The sequence below is a fragment of the Mastomys coucha genome, unplaced genomic scaffold (assembly GCF_008632895.1).
Source record: "Mastomys coucha isolate ucsf_1 unplaced genomic scaffold, UCSF_Mcou_1 pScaffold5, whole genome shotgun sequence".
NCBI lineage: Eukaryota > Metazoa > Chordata > Mammalia > Rodentia > Muridae > Mastomys > Mastomys coucha.
The window spans coordinates 29,082,211-29,105,463 of NW_022196911.1; the positions used below are offsets into that span (position 1 = coordinate 29,082,211).

Consider the following 23,253-nt stretch of genomic DNA (forward strand, 5'->3'; position numbering starts at 1 on the left):
TTTATATATCTTAACATGAATTGTTAAATTTATTGAAGAATAGTTATCTTTTAATATTGGTAAAACTGATAGTAGATATTACTATTATTATTTTTACTTTTTATATCAGCAACTTGAGGACTTCAATTTTTTTCTCTTTTTACTGTCTTGGTAAGCACATATCAATTTATTAATCTTTCTCAAAGAGATCTCTTGATTTTGCTCATATTAGCTCTTGTCTAAGTTTTATATCTTCTATTATATACTCTTTAAAGTATATTTGAGACAGGGTTTCTCTGTGTAGCCTTGGCTGTCCTAGAATTCATTCTGTAGACCAGACTGGCCTCGAACTTGGAGATCTGCCTGCCTCTGTCTCCTGAGTGCTGCAGTTAAAGTCATGCACCATCACACGTGACTTTCTAAGGTATTAATATTCAAGGTGCAAAGTTCTTCAAGTTTTAGAGACCAAGTACTACACTTCTACCTTTTGAATTAAAATATAGTGAAAATATGAAAATGTGTTAAAGTGGTATTCAAGGAAATAGACTCTGTGTGTATGTGTGGGTTTGTGTGTGTGTGTGTGTGTGTGTGTGTGTGTGTCCCACTGAGTTTAAGGTTAACAAAGCAGACTTTTGACAGAGAAAACCAAGAGAGACAATGTTCATTGTGAGGATCCAAGTCTTTGTAAGTTGCTGTGTGCTCTGGAGTTGGGCAGTTTGTGCTCAAGCCTTGGCCTCTTATTTCCTGCCTGTGTTACTTATCCTTGCCATGCCTCAATTTCCCTGTGTGGGGTTGAGTTTAATATCCACCTATTGTGAGGTGGTGAAATAAACAAAGAGTTTTGGAAAGAATAGCTGTGGAAGGTGACCTGCAAACCTCTCTCACCTGGACAGCCAAGAAAGAGTGCTTCCATTGGGTGTGATGTGGGACATTAGCATGACAGAGTTTAAAATCCACCTCTGTCACTTGTCGCAGCATTAACCACACCTCTTAGCACTGTAGTGCCTCAGTTTTCTCTTACTGAGATGGTCATGGAAGATATGGCTGCTTAGTCTGTTTACAGTGACTGAATATTAAAATGTTTCTCACTCCACTGGCAAAGCTGCTGACTCAATTTTACTCTCTACATCCTTCCTTCTGGCTGCCTAGGACCTTACTTGGGATCCTCAGACTACCCAAAGATCTGTCAACTACTGGGTGAACGTCAAGCTGAGCTGGGACACTTTAAGACAGTGGCAAAAAGCCAGTTAAAGGAGGCCAGAATGGACTTGTCCTCATTGTTAACCATCTGGGACAGTTAGTGTGGGGACACACTGATGTCGTGTGGGACACCTTCCTGAGGGTTTTCATGTGGCTAAAGCTCTTTGTGTGCGAATACAGTCTCTTCTACTCCCCGGCACTGTGGGTTTTTGGGGAACGTAGACTGTACTTTTGTGGAATGAGGCAAAGCATAAACCTTGTAAGTAGATGAAGTAGATTTCCAGTTCAGTGCTTGGCGGGGCACCAGTGCCAGTTTGTTCACGACACTTAACCAAAGCCCGGTCCAAGGAACAGCAGTGTCTCCCGAGGAGCATGCACAGAGCAAGCCTGGCTGTGGACCTCAGCATGCGCACAGAGCAAGCCTGGCCATGGACCTCGGCAGGCCCTGTTTGTCGTTTAACAGGAGCTTCAAGGAGTCTGGTTTACATAAGCGAGTTCTAGCTGCCTTGGTCCTGGGCATTTGAATTATGACAATCTCTAGACTCTTCTAGAGTATCTGGGATTGTAGTTTGAAAACACACATTTGGGGGAAACTTCAGGCAGCTTTATGCACAGTGGATGGAGAATCTTGCTGAAGGTCTTCTAGCTGCTTCTCTGTATCTGAGGAATGGGTACAGAGCAAGCAAATAGGACAGGGTCACCTATTCAGCAAGTCTATTTCATGACGACTTGCTGGGCCTTCACATCTCCCAAACCTGTGCTTCTGCTCTCTGCTCAGTCCTGTGCTGAGCAGGCCAGGCCAAGGCATGGAGATGCTAGGGTTCTGAGTCCAGGGGTTGTAGGCGTGTGCAGATTTCAGAGCCTCCCCTCTACAGTCTCAAGCCCCCAGATTCCCTTCTCTAGAACTATCGTGTCTGGAGATCTCTCCTTACCTCCTGACAGGATTCAAGAAATTCATCTAACGTTACAATGCCATCTTTATTTTTATCCATTTTCTGGAAGACACAATAGAGAGGTTTTTAAAGAACCTAGTATTTCACATTTCAGAATTTGCTCTGTTAACCCCAGAATTAGGATTGTCTTTTGCTAGTCAGTTGATTCCTGGTTATAGTATTATGGTCCTCATGGGCTTCCTTACATCCAAAGATTGGTCTCAACACTTACATCACTACTGCATTATTACTGTTCTGACATCCCAACATGTAGTAGTCTGTTTCTGTTATTATAACAAAATAACCAAGGCTAGGTGCTGCATAAAGAAAAGAGGTTTATTTATCTTATTGTTCTAGAGTAGTGGTTCTCAATCTTCCTAATGCTGCAACCCTTTAACGCAGTTCCTCATGTTGCAGTGACCCCAACCACAAAGTTGTTTTTGTTGCTACTTCATAACTTTAATTTTGCTACTGTTACAAATAGTAATGTAAATATTTTGACAATAGAGGTTTGGCAATGGGGGTCACGACACACAAGTTGAAAACCACTGTTATCTCCAGAAACACAACACCAGTTTCTCTCTAGTGAGGGCCTTATGGGGGATGGCATCTTCATAGTGGGCACACGTGGAAGAGGTTATACAATGAAACAGGAAGCCAGAGGATGAGGGAAGGCCAGATTTGCTCATTCAACCCAGGCTCACGGCAATGACATCACTAATATCTCCGAGGCAATGCTCCCCAGGACCTACTCACCTCCCCTCAGGCCCCACCCATTATGGATTCTATGACCTTACACATTGCCACACTGAGGAGCAGGCTTCATATACCCAAACCATAACATGTGTTCTGCACACTTTCTGCTGGCTTTATCTGGCAGAAAGAACAGTAGAAACAATAGGTTCTTGTCCATCTCTGTGCAGATGTTCCTGTGCAAACTTTCAAGATATCAGAGAGATCTCTGTTTTCCTAGCTGCCAAGTGGCAGGCTTGGGTTGGAGTGAGCTCTGATATTCTCTGGCACTCTCTATTGCTAGACTTTTGTTTTGTTTTTAGATTAACTGCAGCTATGAAGGTGCCACTTCTGCATGCAGTCTTCAACAGCATCCACCTGTCCTTTACTAGATCAAGACTGAACTCTCCCATTTAAGGCTCTTGCAGTCTGGCTTTACCCAGGTTTTCAATTGTGTTCCCCTTTGCAGCCCAGACAAACTTGCTCAATAAGCACACAAATGCGATGGATAGAGTCTTCTCTTTCCACTCAGTTCCCGAAAAGATTTTTATGGAATTTACCATTGTAGTTAGTGACAATGAACCCCTGTTCTCTTCTGTGACACTGGCCTGCTTCTTAGGAGAATCTCCTGGCCAATCGGGATAAGCCTGTGCACAGGTGTGTACGTACCTGGAAGAAGACATCCACGTGCTGCCTGGGAGTGTCCTCTTTGAGCACAGGGTAGGTGTATTTCCCCATCATGTCGTAGATGGCTTTGACGATGTCCATCATCTCCTAGAAGGGGACATGGAGGTACATACTGTTGGGACCATGAGGCTGTATCTTCTTAGGTGACAGAATTTAGGATTTGTTTAGGGTTCCTCTTGGTAAGCAGAGGAGTTAAGAGGACCCCTTGAAGCAGATGAATGGGAGTTAAGGACAAGATGAAACTCCCTCCCCAAGGGAAAGTGGGGGCTATTCTGCCTTCAGAAGTCTTGGGCAGGCTACCTCTTCTTGCTTTGTCCTCAGGGAGCCATGACATTGGCTTCCCCATTTGCAGACTGAGACAATGAAGCATTCTTCTGACTTAGAGGTAAACGAATGTTTTAGACTAGCCTTGAAAACACTCTCCTGGGCTCTATTGCCATTTTAAGTTAAGAAAAATAGAAAAGCAGCCAATGCAAGGAATATCCATAGGACTCGGAGGTTTTCTCTGAAACTGTAATTAATCATTTTAGACTTACAGAAAACTTACTGTGACTGTCTTGTGACTAGTGGTTACTTGAGGAAGGGGTTGTCTGTCAGCTCTCCGGTTTGTCTGTCAACACAGCTTGACAGCAAGCAGATCACTATGCTATTTGTTTAATGAGAATTCTATATTCGTTTTAAAAAGTTAATGGTTTTGATCAGAGATTAAAAAATCCTCTCAGATTCGGTTTGGTATTTCAAATTAGGAGAAGGGAGCCAGCAGCCCATACCTGCAGGGCACTTGAGGTTTTCTTTAAGTAGATTATTAATAACTGTAGACGTACTTCTTTAACAAGAGCTGCATTCCCTTCATTTAGTTCTTTTGAATAGCTATTATATTGTGTTGGTGACAATCCAATGTTATCATGTTTTATTTTGTTGATTAACTCATTCTAGCTTTGATGTATTAAAACTCCTCTAGGCTGATGCCTATAGCTGCTTGACCTGCCCTAACCAAGATTCAGGTTCATTTTCTATTTCTCCTTTCCTACTTCCAAGGCAAACAGCTTTCTAAGAAGACTGGCTCCTTTTTTTATTGGAGAAAGATGTTTAGAAAGAATGATCTGGGTGCCATCAAGGGTCATTTCTCCAGGACGCACCCAACACATAAAACTAGGAAATGGGATTGTATCCAGATAATCATTTCAAAAGATGCCACCTTACCAAATTTCACACCCATGTGGCCATTGAGCGCTTTTCTCTTGAGACCGTTTTTCTCTTGAGACCGTTTTATTCAAGAACAGAGAGAGAGAAAAATAATTTTGAATGCTTGGGATTCTCACTGTCTGCAAGTTTGATAAGAATGTCCCAGAATGATACATAGGAAGAAGTCATAGAAAACTACTCACTCACACTAATACACCCCATTAATTCTGCCATCTAACGATGCCTGATAGACAACACATGGGGATAGTTTGGTCTACTTTGCTCATTGTAAAAGGGAGTTAGTAAAGATTATTCAGTGATGTAATAGAAAAATGTACTGAACCAAGGCTGAAGACCAAGAGGCATAAATCCCATCTGAGGCTCCTTTCTGTAGATGTTTTATAAAGTAGTATTTGAATATTTTAATTTAGAATATCATATGTGTAAGCATGGATCTAAGAACTTAGCTGTTTATAAAATTGATGGAATGCTATAATAGTGCTTTATAATGTGATTCTTTTTTTGTTTCGATTTGTTTTGTTTTGTTTGAGACAGGGTTTCTCTGTGTAGCCCTGGCTGTCCTGGAACTTGCTCCGTAGCCCACGCTGGCCTCCGGCTTCCAAATCCACCTGCCTTTGCCTCCTGAGTGCTGGGATTAAAGGCATGCACCACTACTACCCGGCTACAAAGAGATTTTAAACACATGGAATCAATATACACTTGTTAATTTTCTGTGATTTTAAGTGGTCATCTTCTATTTAATGAGTTTTGAAATCTGGGCTGGAAAGATGGCGCAATAGTTAAGAATATGTTCTGCTCTTACAGGGTTCTGTTCCCAGCACCATGTTGGGTGGCTCAAAACTGCCTGTAACTCCAGTTCTAGGGGATCTGGCACCCTTTTCTGGACTTTGAGGGGACCATATAAACTCACCCCCTTATACATTCATATACAATTAAAGATAAAACTTTAGAAATTTAGAGCCTTTGTGATCTGATAGTAATTCCACTGTTGATCTACCAGCTTTGTTTTCTACTACTCAGTTTCTTCTGAGTGTTTAATGTGCACAGTGACCACTTCTTACTGCATTTTCACAACTTATTTGCACATCTACTCTGTTCATTGTGTTTAATTGTAATTTGATTTCGAGAACTCTGTATGTCCTTTGGAGATGTAAACATTTATTTATAAGGCACCTGAAAGTATGCACCATGTGCTAGATACTATTCCGAGGAAATCCAAAGGCAAGTGAAGTAGATGCGAGTGCTCTATTAACTGATGTCCAGGGGGACATCAAAGTTGTAACTATAATTAGAATATCATAGTTACAACTTTCTAAGCAGTCATAACTGAGACACAGGCTACCCGGTTTAGTTCTATTTATATGTTAGTCACTGGACATGATCTTTAGTTCTAATTGTTTAAGTAGTTTCTCTTGTCTTTTCCCCACTAAGTATAAAATCATGTCATTGCTAAACATGTAGGCTCTCACTTGTAATCCAAGTACTAAGGAGGCTGAGGCAGGAGGATCACCATGCATTCAAGTCCAGCCTGGGCTACTTAGTGTGTTCCAGTCAGTTTGAGCTACAGTGTGAGACCTCGTTGCAAACAAATAAATAAATAGAGAGGAGAGAATCGTGTCATTAACAAAGACTTCCCTAGCTTCCCAGATGTGTGCTTCTGTCCCACTGCATGTGAGAAGCGTTTAGAAGCATGAGCAGATGGTGCGGGTCAATAGCAAGCACTCTGGTCTTCATCTTTACTGTAGCTGGGGTCTCTGAGATGTCTCTGTGATGTGGAAAGCTGTGTAGAAGGCTAGAGAACCTTTATTACGCTCAAGAGAAATTTTATTCCCATTTTATTAGGAGTTTAAAAACTGACCAAAGATATAGGTAAGCTTGATGGAATATGATTTTAGAATCACATGGCTTATTCTTTTTATGTGCAGATTTGATGAATTATTTAATAGATATTCTCTGCTATCGATTTCTCCAAGAAACCTGTTCCTTGTCATGCATACTCCTTTAACTAGAGTGCTAAGACTAATTTCCTGGTATTTTGTTTAGAATTTGCAACACATATTTTTAAGTGATACTGGATTCTTTTCTTTGCCAAAGTTTTAATTTTTTTTTCATTCAACACACTTTGAGCACATTCTATCATCTAGGTATTCCTATTACAATGAGATCTCCTTTTACAAAATAGGGCTTATTGGAGTATGATTTGATTACAGCAAACTTACTTATTTTAAGTCTCCTGCTTGATACCTTTGGTAAATGTGCACAATTGTACCACCTCCACACTAAAGAACTGGATTATTCTTATCGCCTCAAGGAGCTTCTACATTGTGTGCCAACCTCTGGCATCAAGTATTGCTGATGACACACTAGTAACTACGATGTTTTCATTTTCTAGAATTTGATGTGAACTGAATGATACCTAGTGAAGCCGGAGGCTGTCTGTGTCTAACGTGCATGAAGCCCGAGGCTGTCTACGTCTATGTGCATGCTGGCTGCAGAGCCCATGCAATTACTGTGTGTGGCAGTGACTTATCTCTTTCTGCTGCTGAGCACCCATTGGATGCATAGACAGCTGCTTATCACCATTCTCTTGAAAGACATTTGGGCTGCTTGCAATTTGGGGGCTATTTAGATAAAGGTACCAGGCAAGTCTTGTGTAGGTATTTATGAATTTACGTATTTTCATTTCTTTGAGGTAAATGTGCAGGGGTGGGATTTCTCCGCCATACTTAAATAAACTTGGAATGTTAACTTTATTTAAGATGTTAAAACGTCTCCCAAGCAGCGAGGGTTACACTGTCTCCCACAAGCAGTGTGTAAGAATTTCTAACTGTTCCTCATCCTTCTCTACACTTGGAATTCTTGGCCTTTTAATTTACAGCCATTCTAGTACACACATAGTTATTGTTTGTTATAGTTTTAAAAAAATCTGTATTTCTTTGAACACAATGCTTATGGAGTCATTTTTCCTGGGTCTATTGTCCATTTACTAATATTTTCAGAAGTATCTATTTAACTTAAAAATCTATTAAAAGATTTTGTTGTATTATTATTGCTATTAAAACATTAATTTATCTTGTGTGTTGGGACATGTATGGCACAGTACATGAGTAGAAGGCAGAGGCCAGGGGTCAATGTTTTCCTACTAGCGTGTGGGTTCTAGGGATTGAAGAACTTAGGCTGTGAGGCGTGGCAGCATGTGCCTTCACCTACTGAGCCATCTTGGTGGCCCCTCACTACCTATTTTTCATGGACTTATTTACCTTCTTATAAAACTATGAGCATTTCTTATGTATTTGGACCTCAGTCTTTTGTCATATTATAATAATAATGTACAAGCCGTTTCCCCAATCTATGGCTTGCATTTCCTTTTCTTAATGGCATCCTTTTGAGAACAGAAGATTGTGACTTTGATGAAGAGAAACATCAGATTTTCCTTCATAATCTCTTCTTACTTGCCCTAAGATATTCTTTGCTACTCTGAACTAATGAGGATGTTTCTCCTATGCGTTCTTTACTACACTGGCTTTTGCTCTTGAGTGTACATGTACATCTGATTCATGGATTACCATAATATTTGCTTTAGGTGTGAAGTATAGGCAAAGATCCATGTTTATTTTCAGATGGATGCAGAGTTGGCTCAGAACCACTTGTTCAAGACATTGTTGTATCCTCTTTGGTTTCAGTTATCTTTTTTGAGATGACAATATAGACAAGCCTATTCATGGAAGGGGATCAAACCTAGGGCCATACACTTGGTAGGCAAGAGCTGGGCAGCTGAGCCACAGGTCCAGGCTGAGCCACAGGTCCAGGCCCCCTCTGGACCATTTGTCTTGATCTGGCAAGCTGTGTGCTTACCACAACTCCAGGTCTCCAGAGTGGTCATCACTGCACGCTCACATTACTCTTGGGATGAGGTAGCTTCAGTCTCTGCCTTGTCCATTTTGGTTGCTTTGGTTCTTGCATTTACATTTATATTTTAGATCAATTTATCAGTTTCTTTAAAGGGTCTGTTGTGTATTTTGGTTGAGACTACATTGAATCTATAAATCTCAAAAATCTGAATTTTTGAGAATCTCCATTTTAACATTATTGGGTAGTAACACAGGTGAGCACTGTTCACCTGTTTACTTAGGTCTTAATTTCCATCAATATTTTGTGGTTTTGTATGTATAAGTCTTACATCAATTTTGTTAAATTTATAAAAAATTGTGCATATGGATTCTATCATAAGTAGCATTATTTTAAACAAGGTACATACATATATTGCTTTTTAAAAAATAGAATTTACATCTGGCTACCTTGATAAATAAGTTCATGATTCTTTTTAGTAGTTTCTTTGGTATTCCTTTGTAGATTCTTTGAGATTTCTATGAATTGTTTTCTATGAATTTAAGCTTATTACAGATAAAACTTTATTTTTTCTTATCTCAGTTTCCCTGTTTTATTCTTGACCTTGGGGGAAATTATTCAGTATTCACTATTAAGCAGATACTAGCTGTAGGATTCTTAAAAATAGTCATCAGATACTAGGCTGAGAAAAGGATCTTCTATTCTTCATTTGTTAAAAACTTTACCATGAATGGGTAGCAATTTTATCAAGTGCTTTTTCTGCATTTTTTGAGTCAATATAGTTTTTCTTTTTGTTGTGTAAATATAGTGAATGACATGGATATTTGGGTGTTAAACCAAACTTGAATTCCTGGAAGAAATTTTGATACACTATACTGTATTTTTTAATGTATTGATGGATTCGGCTTGCTAATATTTTGATAGGCTTTTCTCATCTGTCATCATGAGAAATAGTGGTAGTTGTCTTCTCCCTAAGTCCCTTTTTTATTTCAAGTTTCAGAATCTGGCTATTGTTGGATTTACATAAAAACATTTGAAAAGTTCCTTGCGCCTCAGCGTTGTAGGTTTGTGTTAGAAGTCACCAGGAAAATCATCTGAGGCTGGAACTTTTCTGGGATTTTTAATGTAAATTTTATTTCTCTTAGTGACAGGGAGCTACTCAAATTTCCCTGCTGTCTTTGAACCTCCTTAAGTAGTTCTCCTGAAAACTCTGCTGTGTACCCCGGCTCCCAGTAGGTAGCCTGGACTCTACCCTAGTATTCCACCATCTGAACCTGACAACCTTCCAGGCTGAAGTCTGTCATCTTTTCTTCCATACCCTCCTAGCCTGCAGCCACCTGCAAGCAAGCTTCTCTGTTTCGAGGGCATGTGGAACCAGATCTCCCTCGAGAACCTCTCTGGTGGCTTCCTCTTGGGACACTGTTCCTGATTTTAGGGGCGACTTTCCCTTGGCATGGCAATGCTGTCTTAGACAGCCCTTTGCTGATTTACCAAAACATCTAACTGTTGTTCTACCTTTTGCTGTGATTGGCCATCCCATTCCACTGCCCCATGACAGTCAGACCTGGGCTGATGGTTCCCCATTTTGTCTCCAGCACCCAGGAAATGGGATGAATTCTCAAATCTGTGTTGAACAGCTGTGTTTGGATGAATAGGGAACATGGCTATGTGTGAGGTCTCTGGGTGTGAGGTCGCCCTAGACGTGAGGAAAACATTGCAGTGTTGAGGTGAAGGTCAGAGGTGATCTTCATAGCACCGGACATCATGCCTGAGATACAAGAGCTCAGCAAGACGATTCCCTAAATGTTATCGCCAACCCCCTATGGCGCACACAGCAGACATCCAAGTGACTTGAGTGACAGACAGCCTGTGAGTGATGATACACTGGCTACACACATGGACCAAGGCTCTTAGTGAAGCAGTGAAAATTCTGATATTCTGGTTTTTTAATTTGTTTTCTGTTTTTTTTGTTTTGTTTTGTTTTTTGTTTTTGTTTTTGTTTTTGTTTTTTGTTTTTTTTTGTTATTGTGGTGGTGGTGGTGGTTGTTTTTTGCCACCACCCCAAACTTTCCCCTTCTTTGGTTTTATTAGGCTGTGAGTAATGGGATCTGGTAGTTGTCACCTCTATCTTAAAGAACTCTCTGTTCTCTTCTGGGTACTTCTTTCAGCCTTCCAGGCTCATATTTGAGCTTTAACGTGAGGCTGCTACTCAGGGAAAATGCAGGTTCCCTGAGAAGATTCTTTACCCGAAAACAAGACAGTCTCAGCCTATTGCATTTGTGTGAGCTTGTGAGGAAAGGCTTGACCGCTTCCTGAACACTAGGGCGGGGGGGCTGGGCAGGGGGCGTCAGCGGTGGGCTGAGCACTAGGGCGGGGCTGGGCAGGGGGCATCAGCGGTGGGCTTCTTCACTTTGCAAGGGATGGACTTGCTTTCACTCAGACAATGTTTTCCTGGGTCTGGGTTGCTTTTGATTCCAGAGTTTCCACTGTGTGTTCATCTCATGTTCCCCACTTACCTCTTTGTTTATGTAGCCGTCTTTATTGATGTCGTACAAATTAAATGTCCACCTTAGTTTTTCATGGACTGTCCCTCTCAGTAAAATCGACAGAGCAGTCACAAAGTCCTAAGAAATGGAGAAGGAGAGCATCCCGTGAATGGCTGTGTGGGTGGAGAGAAGCCTGGCCTCCAGATCGGATGAGGATGCTTTTACAAAATGGCACCTCCCACACCCTCCTGTTAGCCAGGTGCAAATGGCCAGTCTCGGCCTGGCCCAGCCCTATCTTCCATATGCTATAACTACACTGTCACAGTTTCTGATGCCCGCTGAGGACGACTTGAGCTCTGGATGTGTGGACCTCTAGGCAGTTAATTCAGCCTTCCTAACCCAAGGCTGCAATGGTTGCTAACATCCGAGGGACTGTACATTCCAGAGGATAGGAGCACAAGCTGGGGAAACATACTGCTTGTGTTCAAGACCTCCCTGGCCACTTTCTCTCTCTCTCTAATCATGGATAAGCCACTCAGTCTCTGCCTCATTTTCTTCTTTTGTAAAATGATAGTAAATAATAATCCGACTATGCCTTGTAAGCACTATTATAAAAGTTTAACAGGTTAATGAATACAAAATGCTAGGTCCAGAGGTTACCACTCGGCATAGAGAGCACAAGGGAGATCTTAGGCTGTCGTCTCTACCACCCTCAGGCCCAGTGTCTAGATGACAAGGAAAGCATCGTCTCTGACTTCAGGTGTTGTTTGTTAAATGAATCAAGTTTCTTGTTTTAACTGAAGACATTTGATAATTAACTCTTTTTATCAGGGCCATCATATTTGGAAGGAGAGGCAATGTGGAACCAGGGGACCCCCAAACTGGACCCACATACTATACCTCAAATTTTACAGAGCCTGTCTGGGTGGTGTCGAAGGCATTGAAGAGGTAATGGGCATACGTGCTGGCATCTGTGAAGTAGAGGGGAAAGCAGGTGAGGTGGGGGTGGGGGAGCTCCGCAGAGGGCAGAGGCAGCAGGGGTGGGGCCAGAGAAGAGGAGAGCGAAGATGGGCTGAGACCCATTTGCTTAGCCCCTGGAGTTTAGGTGGGAAGTTAGTTCTAGTAAAAGGTTAGATAAGTTCTTGTCTCTCTCTCCACCATTTTCCCTGCCTGTTCCTCTGTGTGACCTGTTCCTCTGTGGGGTGACTGAGTTGAGATGTCCTGAGCAGGGCTCCTTGCCATGGCACAGGCACTCCCTTGTGAGGAGAGACCCAAGCTTGGATCAAAGCTGTTTCCATATAGCTGTGACTGGAGACATCTAACACCACGCCTCAGAGCACCCATTCCACATCTCCGCAGAGCGGGATGTAGCAAGACCTGACCCTTGAAACATGTGAAGCAATACATTAATCTGGAGCCTTCCCTGCCACACGGTGAACACTGTCTCTGGGGTGTTCATAAACTGGGAGTCAGGGGCTAGCATGAAATGAAGCTACTTCTTCCCAACACAGAGAAATCCTACACTGAGTCCCACAGCAGGGAGATGCCTGTATACTGCTGGAAAGGCCCACGATAGATAGGGCCCAAGAAGGATGGGGGACACTTGAGTTCGGACACAGAAGAGGTGTTCTGCACTGTCCAGGTGACATGTGTGGACAGGTGACACAAGGCCACGGGAGTAAGGATACCCTGATGTGTGGAGCTGCTGTAACTGGGCAAGGTAGTGGGTCACCTGACTTTATAAATGAGTACAACTTCACGCTGCCCACAATTTATTTTGTTTAGCGATTTTTATGGTCTGTAGTATGTCCTAATGTTGTTTACAAAATTTCAACCTGTCTTAGTTCTTTAAGGAACCAAGATGACAAAACTTTTGTCCCATATACTTTTCTGTTCCTGGGCTGCCACAGTTAAGCTGTGTGATGGTGAGTAAATTGCTTAATATCTCTGAAACTCAATTGTTCCTTCTGGGGTCATGAACGCCTGCATCTTAGAGCTGTTCTGGGACTTTCTGACACTGCAATATCCATTCTTCCCCTAGAGTGGGTCCAGTTTTATTTGTCAGAGAGTTTTGTATTTTGTAGCAAGAAAAAATAAAACCTTGCCATGAATTCTCTTCTGACTCCAAAGAAGACAGAGATAAAGACCAGAGGGGTTGGGGAAGGGAAGGCTGACCACTTGAGAGGATGCCGGGGGTGGTGGGCGGATTTTTCCAAGGATATTACTCACCTCCATGAGGGAAAAACTGAGCGTAGATCTGCTTGAATGTTTCTTCATTGACCACACCACTGGGGCACTCCTGTGTGTTGGGGAGAGAGAGAGAGAGAGAGTGTGTGAGAGTGAGAGAGAGAGAGAGAGAGAGAGAGAGAGAGAGAGAGAGAGAGAGAGAGAGAGAGAGAGAGGTGTCTGGAAGCCTGTGCCAGGGATGGAGACTAAGCATGTTCTTCATGCCCTCTCCTGGGCAGAGACTGGGAAACACATGTGTACTGGATATCTTCGGGGGGTGGGGTGGGGCTTGGAGGCAACCCTATCATGAAAAGCTGGTTTGCAAGTGAGGAGAAGTCATCACAGAATAGGGACTGGGCTCGGAGAGTCTTGGCTTTAGGGCTAGAAAGATCTAGGTTTGGATCCTGGTGAAGCCTGCTCTAAGTTTTTTGACTTTGTCCAAGGTAGCCTGTAATCTGGAACACACCCGTGGAATGTGGTTAAGAGTTCTCTCAATATTAGGTGGTACTGAGACTATGGTAGATGTCAAACTAACAAGTGGAATTTCATCTATTTTCTGGTCCCCTGTCAGCCAAATGCCCAATTGTGCAGCAACCTCCCAGGGCCTTGCTCCACCTCAGCTGGCCACTATTAACATGGCTTCTTCAGCATTGGGAAGAAGAAAGCCCAGTGGTAGCATATCATGCTCATGGCCAACATAGTCAAGCTGTAGGACAACTGTCCAAGCCCCAGCTGGAGGCTGTGCCTGGAGGGAGGCGGCCAGAACAGCTCTTCTGCTCAACTCCACCCAGTGATTTGGGAATATGATGGTGCTCTAAGACGTAAGCTTTAAACCCAAGCTCCATATCCAGGCTGGAGTAGGAGGGCTCTCAAAGCATCTCAGAAGATAGCGGAAGCCTCAGGGGTGTGTCAGTTTTGAACTTCCTTCCTTAATAACACACTCCTTGGCTAAGAATGTGACTTTCTATGTGGTACACAGATAAAGGAGGTCACAGCTGAAGGACCCTAACTTTTAGGAGAAATGAACACAGTAGCATTCGGGTTTATACGCCAGTCTTTGCGGGCCTCATTAGGATGAATCAGTATAGCTTAATCTCGTCACTATTTGGACACCACACAGAGGGTAAAGAGTAACTGTCAAGCTAAGGCCGTGTCTTGGCTGAGAGGGCTTCTCTGAGGTCACACCACTCTGTGGCACTGCTCTGCAGTGGGTGAGGTTCCTGTCTGCTGAGGCCTTGTCCTCCTGTAGGCTTACTTTCTCACCAGGTGTGGGTTCGTAGCAGAGGCCTTCCTGAATCTCTGCATTCTGGGGACCTCCTTGGCATGGGAAAAGCTTAATCAAGCGGCAGAAATCGCAGTAGGCCTCTGAGTGCCTGGGGCGGGGGTGGTTCTTACGTTTTTGAATCCCCGGTAAAGGACTTGGAGTTCTCTCTTGGTGAAGTTTGTCTGCGCCTCGAGCTGCTCCAGTCCCTCAGGCCGGTGGCAAACCATGGTCATCTCTAGCTCATCCTCGATCTTGTCTGGAAGCAGAGGGGATGGCATCAGAACTGGACCTCCTTGGTCTCTGTTGGACTATAGTCTGAGCTGTTCAAAGAGTGATGTTGGGAACTGGGACTTTGGGCTTGGGCTGGGTCACACTGCAGGTGGTCCTGGGCCTTGAACCCCACTCCCCTGCCCACTCAGTCTGTTTCACAGTCTGTCCACTGTTACTCTAGATGTGACAGACAGCAAAGGGGAGGGACCATCGGCATCTCATATAGGGAGATGAGGGTAGAACTGCTCAGGACACGCGAAAACATCTTTTTCAAATTACCTTCTTTGCATATTCAAATTGATGCTCACTAACTCTCTATGCAGACACAGGTAATGGAGCAGAATGAGACCTTCCAAATAGTAAAGGGAAGAAATCGTAACTATTTTCAAAAGGGATGACGTTTCACCAGGTGGGCCAGCAAGGGAGATGCTTCGGAGACTTAGCAGGAAGCTCAGGTTATGCTACATTAAATATGACTTTAAAGAATCTGAGTATGTTTTACATGGTATTGTTCTATAATATTTGCTAGGTCTCCTTAAGTACCATGAAAGTGACTTCAATGTGAGCATCTTTGCACAAATAAAAGTTTCCAGGGCATTTGAAAGGCTCTATAAACAGTCATAGAGAGTAGGGTTTCAACCTCCCACGTGTGCTGAAATGGTGTCTAATGGGACACTGTTTGCAAAGTGCCTGTCAGCTGAATCTACTTAGCTTCCTTCGAAGCAACTCAAAGTTCATCCACCAGTGGCACTTCCGGGAGGTTAGCCCCACACAGGGATAAGTGAATACTCAGTTTCTTTGGGCCCTGCCAGAATACTTTCTGTAAATCTATTCCAGGCAAGGATCGTTTACCATCTACCCTACTCTGCCTGTTGTCACACAGACATCAGCAAATCCATATATTGAACAATTCCAACTTCCACCTTGTGAAAACCAGGGTGAGCTGAGCAGGCTGCTGGGAACACACGAACCACAGGGCACCATTGCAAGTCAGAGAGGAAGCAGGCTGGGTTTGCATCACAGAACCAGGTAAACAGGTGCAGTGAGTGACTGTAGGCATTCTGTAAGTGGGTGTGGGTTCTTTGGGCCAGATTTCCTCTGCTGCCATGACACTTAAATCCCAACACAAAACAAATCCATCAAAATGTATGTCTTGAGCAGAATCCCAGTGGTAATGGATGTTACAGTAAAGCCTCAATAATGGGCAGCCAAGCCTAATTGTTATCTTTCTTGCGTGCTGGGTGCCGCACATCACCTAATCCTTCTGGGATGGAGGCAGATAATGATTCAATATAAATAAGATACTCTGTTTATGTTACATTGTGGCAAGTGGCCAACTTCCTCACAACTCTTATAAAGCCTTTGTTGTTAGGTTTGTAGCTAATGAGTTCAGTACCAATTACCTAAATGCAGAAGGTTTCAGTGTAAATCAAAGGGCGAGCCAATGTCCAGAGAGAAAAGCAAGCGAAGGGGGGAGGTGCACTTAGGTATAATGTGGAAAGCCCACAGTGTCTCATGAGATCTCAAACTCATCCTAAGACACTAGTTGCTGCTTAGTCTTAGAACAAAAATGCCTGTGTCTGTGACTGTGAATACTCTGAAGAAACTTCAGAGGGGCTGTAGAGGCTTATAATATACCCCACATATTTCCCCTCAAGGATCCACTGGGGAATGCCCAGGTAGCCCCAGTAAAGGAAGAAGAGTTAGAATATAAATATTAAAATATAAATAAGAAAATTGAAAACTATATTTTGGAAAGAGATGATTTGTGTTTCAAAGGGCTCTACCTGCAAATATTTATCTGACCCAGAAGAAAAAAGATGTTTGTGTGTGTGTGTGTGTGTGTGTGTGTGTGTGTGTGAGTGTGAGTGTGTATTGTGGTGCTATTTCTTAATCTCCTGTGCCTGATTCCTTATAAGCTAAGGGATCACTTTACACTATATACTTTCTTTGCAGAAGTTTAAAGGATTTTTTTTTTCAATTTGGAACTAGCATTCACTTCCTATCACCTTGCTTAAAACATGCTAATTAGCAAGATACTAACTATTAAATCCACTTTATTTAGATGAGGAGTCACTTCTTATTAACTAGTGATAGGTTTGCTCTCTGAGAGGCAGGGTTGAGTTCCAGGTTAAAAAGATTCTGCAGAAATCTTAGCTGGGGATGTTAAAGTGAAAAAAAAAGAGAGAGGCCCTTGAACTGCAGGGCAGCGACCTCCTTTGCCCTAGACCACCTCCTTTTCAATACAGAGGGCCCTTCCCCCACTTGCCTCCACCTCCCCTATCCACCAAGATGTGGAATTGTGAATAGACCCACAAAGAGTCTTATGTGGAGACATGATGTTCGTTGTAGGTTTCTATACTTTGAAACAGGGATGTAACGTCTTCATTTGAAGGATAAGCTGGTTTGGGTTAAGCAGTATAATATTGATTGGGTCTTTCGCATCATATTTGTTAGCATTTATTTGGTGGCAGAATGTTTGCCTAGGTACAGAATTGATAGCCCTTAGCAACGGCTGCTGCTGGTGGTATTTTTTGTAAATGTTATGCACTCTGAAAGGAAAAACACACAAAGAGGATTTTGATTTTGTTTTGCCAAGGTCATCGTTGCTGCCTAAAAACAAAACATTGATGTTCTCTCTGAACACCCCTAAGAGTTGAAGTCTTTACTTAATATTGTTCTGTTCTGTTCTGTTTTTCGGTTTTGTTTTTAAAATGGTAAGGGAGGTGTTGGGAGGGGATGGGTGGTTTTTTTGTTGCAAGTTTGTGAAGGGGGAACATGTTTTGGTTTGTTTCTACTGACTTGAATGTGTTGGATCTTCACATGTTGTTTACTTTTGGCTTTATTGATGCATGGATGCTTTTGAACAGTAGAGTAAATTGCTAGGCATGGAGAAGTTGCTTTGTTTGTCCTGTATACATTTCTGTAGTTAACAGGACACTGTAATGTGCCTTTGAGCTTAGTGACTTGCAATAAATTTAATTGATATTAAAAAAAATAAATATATTCTGCAGGCTTCGAGCACTCCGTTATGGATGGCCAAGCTTTTGCTTTGTCTTTGTAATGCTCAGTCTGTGGTCACATCTATATGACTGGAGGAATTCATGTTATTGAGGCTCAAGATGTAGGGAAGTAGCCACCCATGGTTACTAGGGGCTTAAACCAGTAAGTAAACATATAGCTTGTATATCAATCCAATATATACATATATACAAATTTTTTGTGAAATCTTTTGAAGGTAAAACTTCATGAGGCGATGCTGTCTCTGACTAATGAGGTGTCCTTTGGCCTCGGCAAACCTATGCTGCTGTGACCCTCGTGAGTCATGGCCTTTCATTGGAAAACAATAATTTAACAGCTTTTGCAACTATCAGGACATTCCTCTCTTCCACATCACCTCATAGGCTCATTGTTCTGGGCCACTGTAAATATATCTATTTTGGAAGGGTGGTGATATTCACATCTCTCCTGTCTCCCTGGATGTCTCAGGACAGAGCCAGTAGAGGGAGGACACCGGCCTAGCTCCCTGGTTTGACAGAATCAGAACTAACACATGAGGATCTTCCTGACTGCTTGGGTTCTTGTGAGTCTTCGATGCCAAATGCTGCTTGCTGTTATCATTTTCATTATTAAAGATAAGGATGAACTAATTATTAAGTCAGACTGAGTTTGGATCAAAGCTAACTTTGAGGTTAATGCTATGGGAAGCTCTGATTGATAAAAATCAATGAGATTATTTTCTTTTTGCAATTTCTTTTAGAACTGCTTTCATGTGACACTGTGTATGGTGGAGATGAGAGGCCTGGTGCCCTCTCCACTTGATATTTAGAAGTCAGTTACCTTAATAGAAAAGGTAATTTTCTAACTACAAGTGACTTGCACAGTGATTAATGTCTACCACTAGGGGTAAATGTGAGCCAGAAAGATAAATTGTACAGAATGATACAGTGGAGAGTCCCAGACGAAACCGTGTATGATTCAGAGTCATTAAAAAATATTTATGGTTTCAGGTTATTCAGGGTATAGGATGGATGAAAACTTCAGACCCTTTTAGAAAAACAATTTTGTATCATTTAGTGCCAGTGAGTTTTGTATCTTTTGAACAGAGTCCATGCAAATATCTTCTGTTGTCATTCTTCCCAAGCACCACTACTAACTCATTTGTCTGAGGCTTGGGTCACATAAGCCAACAATGACAAAGCTGGACCTTTAACTTCAGCCAGTCCAGGACTGCTCCGTCAGGTTCTGCTTCCCTGTATATCCATGGTGGTGTCATTGGAGCACAGATAGTAAGCTGTTGTGTGAGCAGCCTTGAAGTACTTCTGCTCCTAAGAAGCATCATGCCTGTGTACAAGTCAGGTCCACAGATCATGAGCAGTAGGGACCTGCATCTGGGGGGTACATGCCGCTGAAGTACCGTCTCTGGCTGATGACAAAGGCCATGACCCAAACTATGACCATCTCTTCCCTGGTTTAGAATACAGTTTCTCCTGTGTGTGTGTGTGTGTGTGTGTGTGTGTGTGTGTCTAACACACATGCACATGTAAACTCATTCCTGTTGGGCAGAGACAAGATCTGGGCTGTACTTTATACACACTCACCCACCCATCTATTCCATTTTAACTATCTATTCCATTCTAACTAGTTGCCAATGTTTATAGAAAAGAAATCCACAACCAAGTTTCATATTTCTCTTGGAAAATCTTGAGTCCAAATTCTCAGCAGGGCATCATCTGCTGGGGCTGAGCAGGGGCTGGGTACTCTGGAGAGCTAGAGACCTTAGGGCCCCCGAGACAGAGATAGGGTTTCTCTATGTAGTCCTGGCACTCCTGGAACTTGCTCTGTAGGCCAGGTTGGCTCTGAACTCAAAAGAGCCTAAAGTGAAGCCAGGCATGCCTCTGCCTCCTTAGGCACGCCTGTCTTCACTTTGGGCTCTTTTAACACACATAAGCTGTCTCCTGGTTTGGGGGCCATTGAGTGTGGGTCTTCATGCACCTCCTTTGCCTGCCCACCACCTGCCTTTCTCCTGCCTTACTCACACAGCCTATTCTCTCACAGTCTGCTTAAAGTTTCCACTCTGTGTCTCAAAGAACGTGACGTGCATAATAGGTACTGAATATTAGAATAAAAACAGATTAAAATGGCTTCAGAAAATGCTGATGTGATCGGAGGTCTAGATCACATTGGAGGAGGGCAGGAGAGCAGAGAAATTCTGGTCATTTGTTCTGAACAGTTAATATACTTAAGCTACATATCAGTGAATGCTCTCAGTTTTATCTTATAGTTGTTCAGTTGGCACAGAAGGAAAAAAATATTAGTCTCTTAGAAGGAGCAAAGCTTTCCTTAAACCTCATCCTTAGGAGAAATACTCCTAGCTGTTTCTACATAGACTGAGTTTGCTAACAAGGGGCACAGAAATCAGGTGAATGAGAAAGCTGATTGCAGAATATATGCTTGATTGGGAAGTTCTTCCTTTCCAAGTATTGTGACCAGGACAGTCAAGATAATGTTGACTTTTGTTTTGTTTTGTTTTTTACCTCTCTGATACTGGTAATACCACCAGGCGATGTCTAGGAAAAAGTAAGAAAACATTTTACCAAATCTATTCATTTCAAAAGCACAACACAAGTTTCTTGTCATAGGAGAGGCACTCTGAAGAAGCCCTGGTCATCATCGAGCTTGACAAACGCAAGGGGCCTCTCTGCAGTAGAGCAGAGCCTGGCTCTCCCATCCCTTCCCCGCAGTCAGAACAGGCACCAGCATTGGGTCACCTCCCAGTGCCCACGCTACCAGCAGGGCTCATCCAGCATGCTCCGAGCCATGCAGCATGCAGCCTGAAGAGATGAGGTGGCACGTGGCAGAGGATGTGGATGTGAATGACTTCTGGGACATACCCACATTGCAGAGTCATTAAAGAGTGGCTTTGAAGACACCCTCCACCACAAGAAGGCCCCATTACCTCTCTCTTGTCTGGGATTAAGCTATGGATCCTGTGGGACAGTTCGTTTTCATCAACAACTATCGACGAAGCTTCTGTTATTGTTCACAATAAGTAAACGTCCGTTTTCTGCCCCATGGAGCTTACAAGCTACACAGTTTGGCTTCTCTCCTCATCTCTCAAGTGTGAGCAACCCAGGATTAGTAGAGAAAAAGTACTGTTGGTGGTAAGAATGGGCATAGTAGGGTGTGTGACAGAGTCGATGCAGGCTAATTCTTTTCCTGTGCCGTGGATGAAGCAAAGGACAAAAACCAGACCTGAAACTCCCCCCACAACCCCATGGCATGTAAGCTAGGTGAGTCTAAGCTCCAAGGGAGCTCTGCTCAATACCTTCCTGCTGGCCTTTCACGTCTATGTGCTGCTCAGTCTTGCCTTTCTATGTGGGTTCCTTTTTTGATTCCCTCCTGTCTTGCTGGCTCCCTTGACCAAAGGTGTGTCACACGATCCAGCCAGCATCCTCAGTGTGCTTTAGTTCCCTCAGCCCCACAAGCCTAGACCGGAATGGTTTCTGTCTACACTGCTCCTAAGAGTGGTAGTACAAATTGCTAGATATCTATTGTCTCTGGTCTGTGTCCATGGGAGAAATTTATTTTACTGGATTTAGTTGCCCCCTTGATCAGTCTGGTGAGTGGCATTTGCGTGTGTGTGTGTGTGTGTGTTTGCATGTGTGTGTGTATGTGTATGTGTGTGTATGTATGTGTGTGTATATACTCACGTGTCATGGCAAATATGTGAAAGTCAGAGGACAACGTATGGGAGTTGGTTTTCTCCTTTCAGCACGTGGATCCTGTAGACCAAACTCAGGTCAAGTTTGGTGATATTCAATGTTACCCCTTGAGCTATTTCATTAGCTCTAATGGGCTGTATTTAACATTGTAACCCCCCTCTCTGTCTCTGTCTCTGGCCCCCCTCTGTGTGTGTGTGTGTGTGTCTGCGGGTATACACATGTGCCTTGGAAGGTCAGAAGAGAGCATCAGATTTCTTGGAGCTGGAGTTACAGGCATTTGTAAGTTCTCTGGCCCAAGTGCTAGGACTCCAGTCTTCATGATGGAGTAGCAGGTGGGACCAACAGCTGAGTCAGCTCCAGCCCCATGGGCTACATTTTTAGAGCAGTATTAGATTTGTAAAAGAGTTGCCTAGAAATCACTGAGAAGTTTTCCTGTTAACATCCAGTGTTGGTGTAGTGTATTTGCTAAAGGTGAAGGACTAATGATTGATGAGCTGATATTGATACATGAGGACGAATGGAGGTCCATTATTCATATTAGATTTCAATCATCGTGCTTCGTGGTTCTATAGGTTTTGACAAATGCATGTCAAGGGTCAGTTGCTCCAGTATATAAAGAATAATTTTATTGCCTTGCTCATGTGTTTACAAATATGAATTGATCTTCTCTGGCCTGCCAGAAATTGATAGGTCCTGAAAGGAATGACAAGATACAACATCTGTCTACAATAGTCATGTTGGTGCGGAGGCACAGAGGCTGCAAGGGAGGTGGGAAAGATCATTGACAAGTAGTCTGGATTAGCAGAAGAGACAGAGGTGATAAGCATGGCAGGCACGAGAACTGGAGAGTGACTGCTTGGTGAAGGGGGGGGTCATTCAACCAGCTGATTTCATGTGCTGAGTTCCAACATTCAGATTTGTTGAGAGAAACCATGAATAAAAGATGTATGTTCCCCAATTCTTGGATGATATTAATGACTTTAACTTTTAGAACTTGTAACATGTTCCAGAATAAACATAGCTGTGGGTAGGGTGCTGTGAGCAGCTAGCCTCAAGCTCTTGGTTGCCAAACCATTCAGAGCAGCAGGGCTGTGGCTAAGAACAGGAACCCGAAGGGAAGAAGTGACTAGTTAATGCCACCTCCTAAAGTTATAGGACCAGATGGGAGAGATGTCAGAGAAGGCTCCAGAGAGAGGATAATTTAGTTGAATTTAAAAAAAAAAAAAAAAAACAGGAACAAATGGGTCAGCATTTCTGAAAACACAGAAGCTAAGACCTCAGATGTGGAGTTATTTTGTAGCTGTGCTGGATCCTACCGAGAACATCCAGAAAAGAGAGTTTTAGTGTCTCCTCTTTTTGAAGGTGTTAGAGAGCTAAGAGTGGAGCCTACCTCAAAACAGAGACATCCCTGCCCTGGTCTAGATCAAGCTTTTCTTTCTTTATTATCTTCCTGAAGTTGAAGACTGAGCCAAATGTCTTCCATGTTTGAAGAGTTATGTTCACCATTTAATGAGAATTTTTGTTAGGCATATTAAAGACAGGATGTAGGGGAAATAGATGAATACAGCAACAGACATGTAGGTGGTTTGGATATTAGACAAGATCAGACACAGATTTAAAAACAACAGTGGATATATGCTCAAGAACAGAGATTCTAAGACATGGAGAATTCCATCAGAGAACCAGAATGTAAACAA

General features: G+C 42.8%; 1 protein-coding gene across 4 annotated transcripts in view; it reads right to left on the reverse strand.

The window, feature by feature from the left end:
- Kcnip1 (potassium voltage-gated channel interacting protein 1) overlaps window positions 1-23,253 on the reverse strand; it is a 389,100-nt gene that overhangs the window by 1,702 nt on the left and 364,145 nt on the right. For 3 of the 4 annotated variants that reach the window (XM_031350737.1, XM_031350738.1, XM_031350735.1), the window contains exons 2-7: window positions 14,693-14,817; window positions 13,301-13,370; window positions 11,972-12,042; window positions 11,102-11,209; window positions 3,513-3,617; window positions 2,112-2,174 (exon numbers count right to left, since the gene is read on the reverse strand). In XM_031350737.1, coding sequence (XP_031206597.1) covers window positions 2,112-2,174; window positions 3,513-3,617; window positions 11,102-11,209; window positions 11,972-12,042; window positions 13,301-13,370; window positions 14,693-14,817 — 542 coding nt within the window. Of the gene's footprint in view, window positions 1-2,111; window positions 2,175-3,512; window positions 3,618-11,101; window positions 11,210-11,971; window positions 12,043-13,300; window positions 13,371-14,692; window positions 14,818-20,368; window positions 20,402-23,253 lie in introns of all 4 variants that reach the window. The other variant, XM_031350736.1, reaches the window with a different exon arrangement.